Source organism: Elephantulus edwardii, unplaced genomic scaffold (genome assembly GCF_000299155.1).
Source record: "Elephantulus edwardii isolate Elephantulus edwardi_28Jun2011 unplaced genomic scaffold, EleEdw1.0 scaffold00397, whole genome shotgun sequence".
Taxonomy (NCBI): domain Eukaryota; kingdom Metazoa; phylum Chordata; class Mammalia; order Macroscelidea; family Macroscelididae; genus Elephantulus; species Elephantulus edwardii.
In genome coordinates, this window is record NW_006400147.1 from 688,327 (window position 1) to 695,501 (window position 7,175).

The 7,175-nt window shown below is 39.6% G+C and overlaps 1 protein-coding gene across 1 annotated transcript; it reads right to left on the reverse strand.

Annotated features, from left to right (window-relative positions):
• Positions 1 to 216: 216 nt before the first annotated feature.
• On the reverse strand, positions 217 to 1,338 carry ANKRD49 (ankyrin repeat domain 49). The gene is made up of 2 exons (XM_006902362.1): positions 1,075 to 1,338; positions 217 to 678 (listed from the first exon to the last, which is right to left on the reverse strand). The coding sequence occupies exons 1-2, from the start codon at positions 1,336 to 1,338 to the stop codon at positions 217 to 219; spliced, it is 726 nt and encodes a 241-aa protein (XP_006902424.1).
• Positions 1,339 to 7,175: the final 5,837 nt, after the last annotated feature.

Consider the following 7,175-nt stretch of genomic DNA (forward strand, 5'->3'; position numbering starts at 1 on the left):
CATCTACAGAGATTTTGGGATTCCATTCATTCATTGTTGCACCCTTCTCCCCGCACAAACCCCTCCCCCTCCCCCTTCGCTCTTCTCCTTGAAAAGCAAAAGAAAAACTCCCTCATTGGTACAGAGTAAGACTTTCGATGTCTGGTAGTAGGTATTTGATTACGTCCCACAAGGAGGCACTGGTGCTTAAGAAATGTAAGGTGATGACTACAACTATTAACATTGAGGTGAAGAATTTGTGCAGCCTTCCACAATTTCAAAGAGGTAGTGGTAAATGCTCATTCTCCTGGCCACATCCAAAGCCGTTTCATCCAATTTGCTTCTGAGGCCCGGGTTGATGTAGCGGTTCATCAGCAGGAGTTCCAGGATGTCTTTGCTGTCTCTGTTCCCAGCAGCAAGATGCAAGGGGGTCAAGAGGCCTTTAGTCTGTGCATTGATATCTGCATCATGCTGCAGCAGGAAAGAAGCCACTCTGGTGTTGTTCCACTTACATGCACTATGAAGTGGTGTCCAGCCATCCACAGTGACCGCGTGCACGTCTGCCCCCTGGGCAATCAGCTCCCGGACGACATCCAAGTGTCCGCTATAGGCTGCTCGGTGAAGGGGGGTATATTCATCTTCATCTCTTGTGTTCACGTGTGTGGCCTTTTCAGATAGTAGTTTCCGCACTGTAGTCAGCTAAGAAGAGGAAAAAAAGGTAAAAAAAAAATGTAATTCAAAGCAATATAATAAAACAAAACAAAACGCTTTGGCCACGTGTTAATCAGGGAGCTCTAATGGCTTAGTGATAAGAAATCACTGTGTGGCTCCGTTAAGTGTTTTCATGTACACTGTGTCTTGTGATTCAAACAGTTCTGTGTAGAGAGGTGGTTATTATAAAATAATTATCCTGTACCGGTGGTTTTTGCCCCTTCTTGCTTTGTCATTGACTAATATTATTATAATGGATCTATTTTATTATTAGTTATTTTTGTTAATTACCTATGATGCCTAATTTACAAATGAAACTTTATCATCTTAAAAAACCCAAATCATTGCTGTCAGGTCAGACAAGGTTTCTTTAAATGTTTTTACCCGATTTTGTTCTGCAGCCCAAAGAAGCAATTTGCTTGGATCTTTTTCCATCTTTTTTTCTTGCAGCTGAAACCACTCTTCAGTTCTTTGTTCTTGATCTTCGTCTTCATCAGAATTGTCTGCCCAGACACTCTGGGTCCCAGTAGGAATTAGATGCCTGTGTGTTTCTAACAGTTCAAGTTGGTTAAATTGTTCAGAAAAATCCAAGGAATTTCCTGGGTCTGGTTTTCCATCATTATCATCATTTACTTTCTCTTTTTCCATTTTTCTGCTGTCCTAAAGAGAAAGCATCTCAACTGCCTGGATATGTTTTTCAGGAATCAGTAATGTCTGCTTTCTTTTATTTTTCCAGATCTGAAAATGTAAGAACAAAAAGTTATTAGCAAACAGTAACTGAGATTGCATTGATAACAGGTTAACAGTCTTGCAAGCATGCGCAAATAAATTGTCTATATTCTTCATGAATGCTACTCTTTCAAACAAACTCATTGTTTTGAGTTAGACCTGATAAGGAGTTTTCAGAGGCTATAAATCTATCTCCCAAGGAGTATCACTTGCGTTTGGGTTGGTAGAACAACTCCTTACCCATGAGGACATCAGAACTCCCTTTATACTCATGAAATGTTAGAGCTGACAAATTTTAGTCCTCTAAGAATAGCACTGGGCAAATCTACTCTCAAGGACCTTTTTATAAAGTTTTAAGAGCAAAGAAATCTATTTGAAGACTAAGGTGAACCTGATCCACACTGTGATATTTTCAATTTTTCTTAAGCATCTGAAAGTTACACAATGAATAAGGAAGATCAAAACTCGATGTCTTTAATCTGTGGTGCTGGCAAAGAAGATGGTATATCCTACAGACTTCCAAAAGAACAAACAACTCTGTCTTGGAAGAAATGCAACCAGAGTGCTCCTCATGTGGCAAAATGGTGAAAGATGGTGAAATCTCATCTCGTATGAATCAGGCAGCTTGTCAGGAGGGACCAGCCCTTGGAAAAAGACATTATGCTGGGAAAGACAGAGGGTCACAGAAAGAAAGGAAGACTTTCGATGAGAAAGACTGACACAGCAAAGGTACCAACGGGCTTGTGTATGTTGGAGATCATAAGGAAAAGTGCAGGATAGAACAAGGTTCAGCTCTATTGCCATTGTGAGTTGTATTATACTCAACATGACCTAACAGCAATGACATAAATTTAAGTCTCCCCCCCTTTCTACTAAATCAATGATTGTTATTATATTATTTTGAATCTATTGGTTTAGGTATTATTGTATTATGCTAAGTGTGATGTATACTTAAAGCTTTTAAATGCAGACACAACTTAAATTTTTATAAATGACATACACATAATAGCAGAAACAAAAACTTTATTTCTAAAAAACTATGTGGGATTCTTAAAGAGGGGAGAGCTCTTAAAGGGTTTCTCCCAATTTCTCATAAATGATGCTATTTTATCACAACATCTGCAATAATCATATGGTTCCTACTGCACTACTATCTGCACTAGGAAAATTCACTGCTTTCAAATGTAGTCTTAGTTATAGAGATTCAACTATAGTTCTTAGTTGCCTCATTCTTATTTTGAACTGTATTTAGGCTGTTAATGTACTCTTTTTATTCAATAAATTTGAAAATGTGTGGCATTAACCATTTTCTGGGCTCTTGAATTTAATAAAGATTCATGTCTTTAATTTCAAGAATCTATCTGTTCACAGGTACCTGGCAAAGACAGTGTGCTAAGTGCCATGACAGGTTCAAATCTTATGCATACCCAGAAAGGTCCAAATCTTATGCATACCCAGTAAGGTAAAAATTAACATAGTCAAAAGGATATGGCCAAGTGATAAGAAGCTGGGCTTCAATCCTAAAGTTCAAATTCTCCAGCTGTTCGGTGGGAGAAGGATGGGCGATCACCTCCTATGTGATTTACTGCCTTTGAAAATCTGCTAGAGGTCAGTTTTGGGGTCAGTTCCAACTTGACAGCATGTAACATCCATAATAAGTGGGATCAGAGAAGGCTCCCTCAAGGAAGGAATGCTGAGACTCTTAAGGCTGCCTTATTAATCTTGAAGCCATCACCAATTTTCGATATATCATAGCATATTAAAAAAAATTGAAATAACACATGTTGTTATTATGTACCACTGAGTTGGAACCAACACAGAGCTGACCCCCTGGCTATGTGTTAAGCAAGAATGATGTCAATCTGGCGACTAAGGTGTGCCTGATCCACACCATGAGTTTTGCAATTACGTATTTTGCATCAGAAAGCTGGACAATGACTAGGAATGACAGAAGGAAAATTAATACCTCTGAGCTGTGGTGCTGGAGAAGAGTATTGGATATACGTTGGACTGCTAAGAGAACAAACAGGTTTGTCTTGAAGAGGGTGAAACCAGGCTGCTCCTTGGAGGCAAGGATTCAGAAACTCCATCTGACATACTTTGGGCATGTTGCAAGGAGTGAACATTCCTGGGAGAGGGACATCATGCTTGGGAGGGTGGAGGGACAACACAAGAGATGAAGACCCTCAATGAGATGGTTTGACTAAGTGACTTAGGTAATGGGGGCAGGCGTGTCAGAGACAATAGGGTTGGTTCAGGAAAGAGCAGGGTTCAGAGCTATTGTACATAGTAGGGTTGCTATGAATTGCAGGCAATTTGATGGCACAAAACAACAATAGATACTAAAAGATATCTTTGCTAGCGCTGTTTCTTTGGCCTCCCAACTGTATTCATCAACATCTTATTACTCTTTCAAGGTTCTCCAGATGCTGTCTCTTTCATTAGGTTTTTCTTGAGACTCCCAATTAGACACTGCTATGTTTGCAACTTTCATTTTTTTTGTTTCATTTTGTACTATATGTTTTCTTTATTTTATAATTAATTTTACATTTGTTTTAGTTCCTTAAAAAATTGTAAGTTTAAAAACAGGGACAACATTTCACTTCTGTTTGCTCTACTTCTATATACTGTGATTAGGTGCCGACAAGTCAGCTTTGATTCATGCTGGTAACAGAATGATGGACACACTGCCCAGCTCTGTGCCATCCTCATAATGACTACTGCTCTTGAGTGCATTGCTGCAGCCAGTTTCAATCTACCTCACTGATCCTCCAGCAGGTTTTCAGAAGCTGTAAATACATGGGAGGACACTGCCCATCTTTCTCTTGTGCAGCAGCTACTGGATTTGAACCACACATCTTGGGTTGGCAGTATAACTCCTTACCTATATATGTTGGTGTTGTATAAAATTTAATAGAGGTAAATTTAAAATTTACCTCTATTATATTAATATTAAAATTTATTAATATTTAATGTACTTGTAAATATTTAAATTAGCATTGTTGTTGTTGTTATGTGCCATCGAGTCACATGCGATTCAGAGACCCTACGTACAAGAGCTCTATACGCTCTTCTATCCTGTGCCAACCTAGCCATCTCAAATGCACTTATTCCCACCTCTCTAGTCACAGAATCGATCCATCTCATCAAAGGGCTTCCTCTCCTTTGCCGCCCCTCTACTCTGCCAAACATGATGTCTGGCTCCAAGGACCAGTCCTTCCTTGCAACATGCCCAAAATATGTCAGACGAAGCTTCAGAATCCTTGACTCCAGGGAACATTCTGGCTTCACCCTCTCCAGGAAAAACCTGTTTGTTCTCCTAGAAGTCCATGGTATATTCAACACTTTTCTCCAGCACCACAGCTCAAAGGCATCAATTCTCTTTCTATCAACCCTAGTCACTGTTCAACTCTCTGATGCACAGCACGTAATTGCGAAGACTATAGCCTGGATCAGGTGCACCTTAGTCTCTAGTCTGACATCGTTGCTCTTCAGTACTCTTGAGAGGTCCCTCACAGCCGACTTTCCTAATGCAGTTCGTCTCTTGATTTCCTGGCTGCTGTTACCAAGAGTGTTGACCATGGAGCCAAGTAAACTAAAACTGTTAACTATCTCAATCTCTTCACCATCCATAGTGATGCTGCCAATTGGCCCAGTGGTTAGAATCTTTGTTTTCTTGATGTTGAACTTCAGTCCATATAGGAGGCTGTAGTCCTTGATCGTCTGCAGCACGCGCTTCAGGTCCTCCTCAGTTTCAGCAAGCAGAGTTGTGTCATCTGCATAATGCAGGCTGTTGATGATTCTTCCACCAATCCTGATGCCACATTCCTCTTGGTATAGCCCAGCGTCTCGGATGATCTGCATACAGATTGAAAAGGTATAATACATCCTTGACGAACCTCCTTCTTGATTTTGAACCATGTAGTATCTCCTTGCTCTGTTCTGACAACTGCCTCTTGGTCCAAGTATAAGTCTCGCATTAGCACAATCAAATGTTCTGGGATTCCCATTCTTCTCAGAGTCAGCCACAGCTTATTGTGATCCACACAGTCAAAAGCCTTTGCATAGTTAATGAAGCACAGATAGACATTCTTCTGGTATTCTTTGCTTTCTGCTAAGATCCATATTTTTAAATATTATTAAATTTTAAAATCCCATCACTTGATTTTGCCTGAAATAGATTCTGATAAGTTTCAGAACTAGCCAAACCCTTCAGATACTGATTTTTTTTTCTACGTAATTTCACAAGTTTCATACCATATGATTGTAATGCAGCATTAGATTTCATTACTAGTGGTAGAGCACTAAACTCAAATTAAAATCTATTACTCATGAGTACTAACTTTTACTTCATTTGTAAAATGTCAGAGTTGTACTTAGAGGACTACCAAGCTTTTCAGTCTATTGAAGAGACCCTTTTGGAACTAATTGATGCCTTAGTTTTTTGGCATTCCCATTTTGTCTTTCTGCCCTAAACTATCCCCTGAATCTTAGAGCACAGAAGTATCATACATCAGTTCTTTAAACATTTGACTGCTATTGATAATGCACAATGTAAAGTCCACCTTTTATATCTAGTTAATAGTAAGGAATATATCTTACCCTACGTATTGCTTTTCTTATAATATCTTCCCTTTCACAAATCCTGAATTTATAGCTGCAGATAAGATTTCCTTGGCTGATTTCAATTACAAAAGTCAAACTGAGGCACATCCACTTGGTGGAGGCTTTTAAAAAACCTACCCAGATCCTATTTGATTACACTCTACTAATAGGGTACACCTAATCCAGGATATGTGGAAGGAGGAGTGGCGTCCACTTCCATAACAGCTTGCCTCCGGAAACCCTATGAACTTGGAGAGAGGATGAAAGGCACCCAAGCATCAAGGACTCTCCTTCATAGGGTCACTATGAGCCGCCTGCGACTCCACGGCACTTAACAACAACAACAACAATCCAGGATATGCTCTTCACAATTACTTGCTATGCATCAGAATGCTGTACAATGACTAAAGATGGCAGAAGAAAAATTGATGACTTTGGTTTGTAGTGCTGGAGAAGAGTATTGAACATAGCATGGACTGCCAAGAGAATAAACAGGTTTGTCCTTAAGAGAGTAAAACCAAATCGCTTCTTGGAGGCAAGGATTGTCAAACACTGTCTCATATCCTTAGGCATTTGTCCAAGAGGGATCAGCCCTTGGAAGTGTGGAGGGAAAGTGTAGGAGAGGAAGACTCTGGGTGAGATGTATTGACACAGTAACCAGAGTAATGGAGGTAGGTATGTCCATGACAGTGAGACTGGCTCAGGACAGGGCAGAGTTCAAAGCTATTGTGCTTAAGGTCATTATGAGTTGCAGTCCATTAGATGATGCTTAACAACAGGATAAAATCGCATGTTTCTTTTTTTAAAAAAGAGAATATTTATTAAAACAAAGGGACAAATCCCAATTTTGAAACAGGAAGTATAGTATGAGCTTACACCATATTTTAAATCTCATCATCGAGAAGACAAAATCTTCACCACGGGACCAATAAGCAACATTCTGATAAATGGAGAAAAGACTGAAATTTTATTAACAATTTCCTTTTACTTGGATCCACAAAACACCCTGATAGCAGAAGTCAGATCAGGAGATGTGTTTCACTGGGCAGGGACCTCCACTCATTAATGAGAAGCAATGATGTCAGTTTGAAGGCTAGGGTGTGCCTGATTTAGACCACGGTCTTTTTAGTTATTAATAGCATGTCTCTTAA

Coding starts and splice junctions, on each gene's coding strand:
- ANKRD49 (XM_006902362.1), bottom strand. CDS start 1,338: ATGGAAAAAGAGAAAGTAAATGATGATAATGATGGAAAACCAGACCCA. Junction 679..1,074: donor GGGCTGCAGAACAAAATCGG/GTAAAAACATTT, acceptor TCCTCTTCTTAG/CTGACTACAGTGCGGAAACT.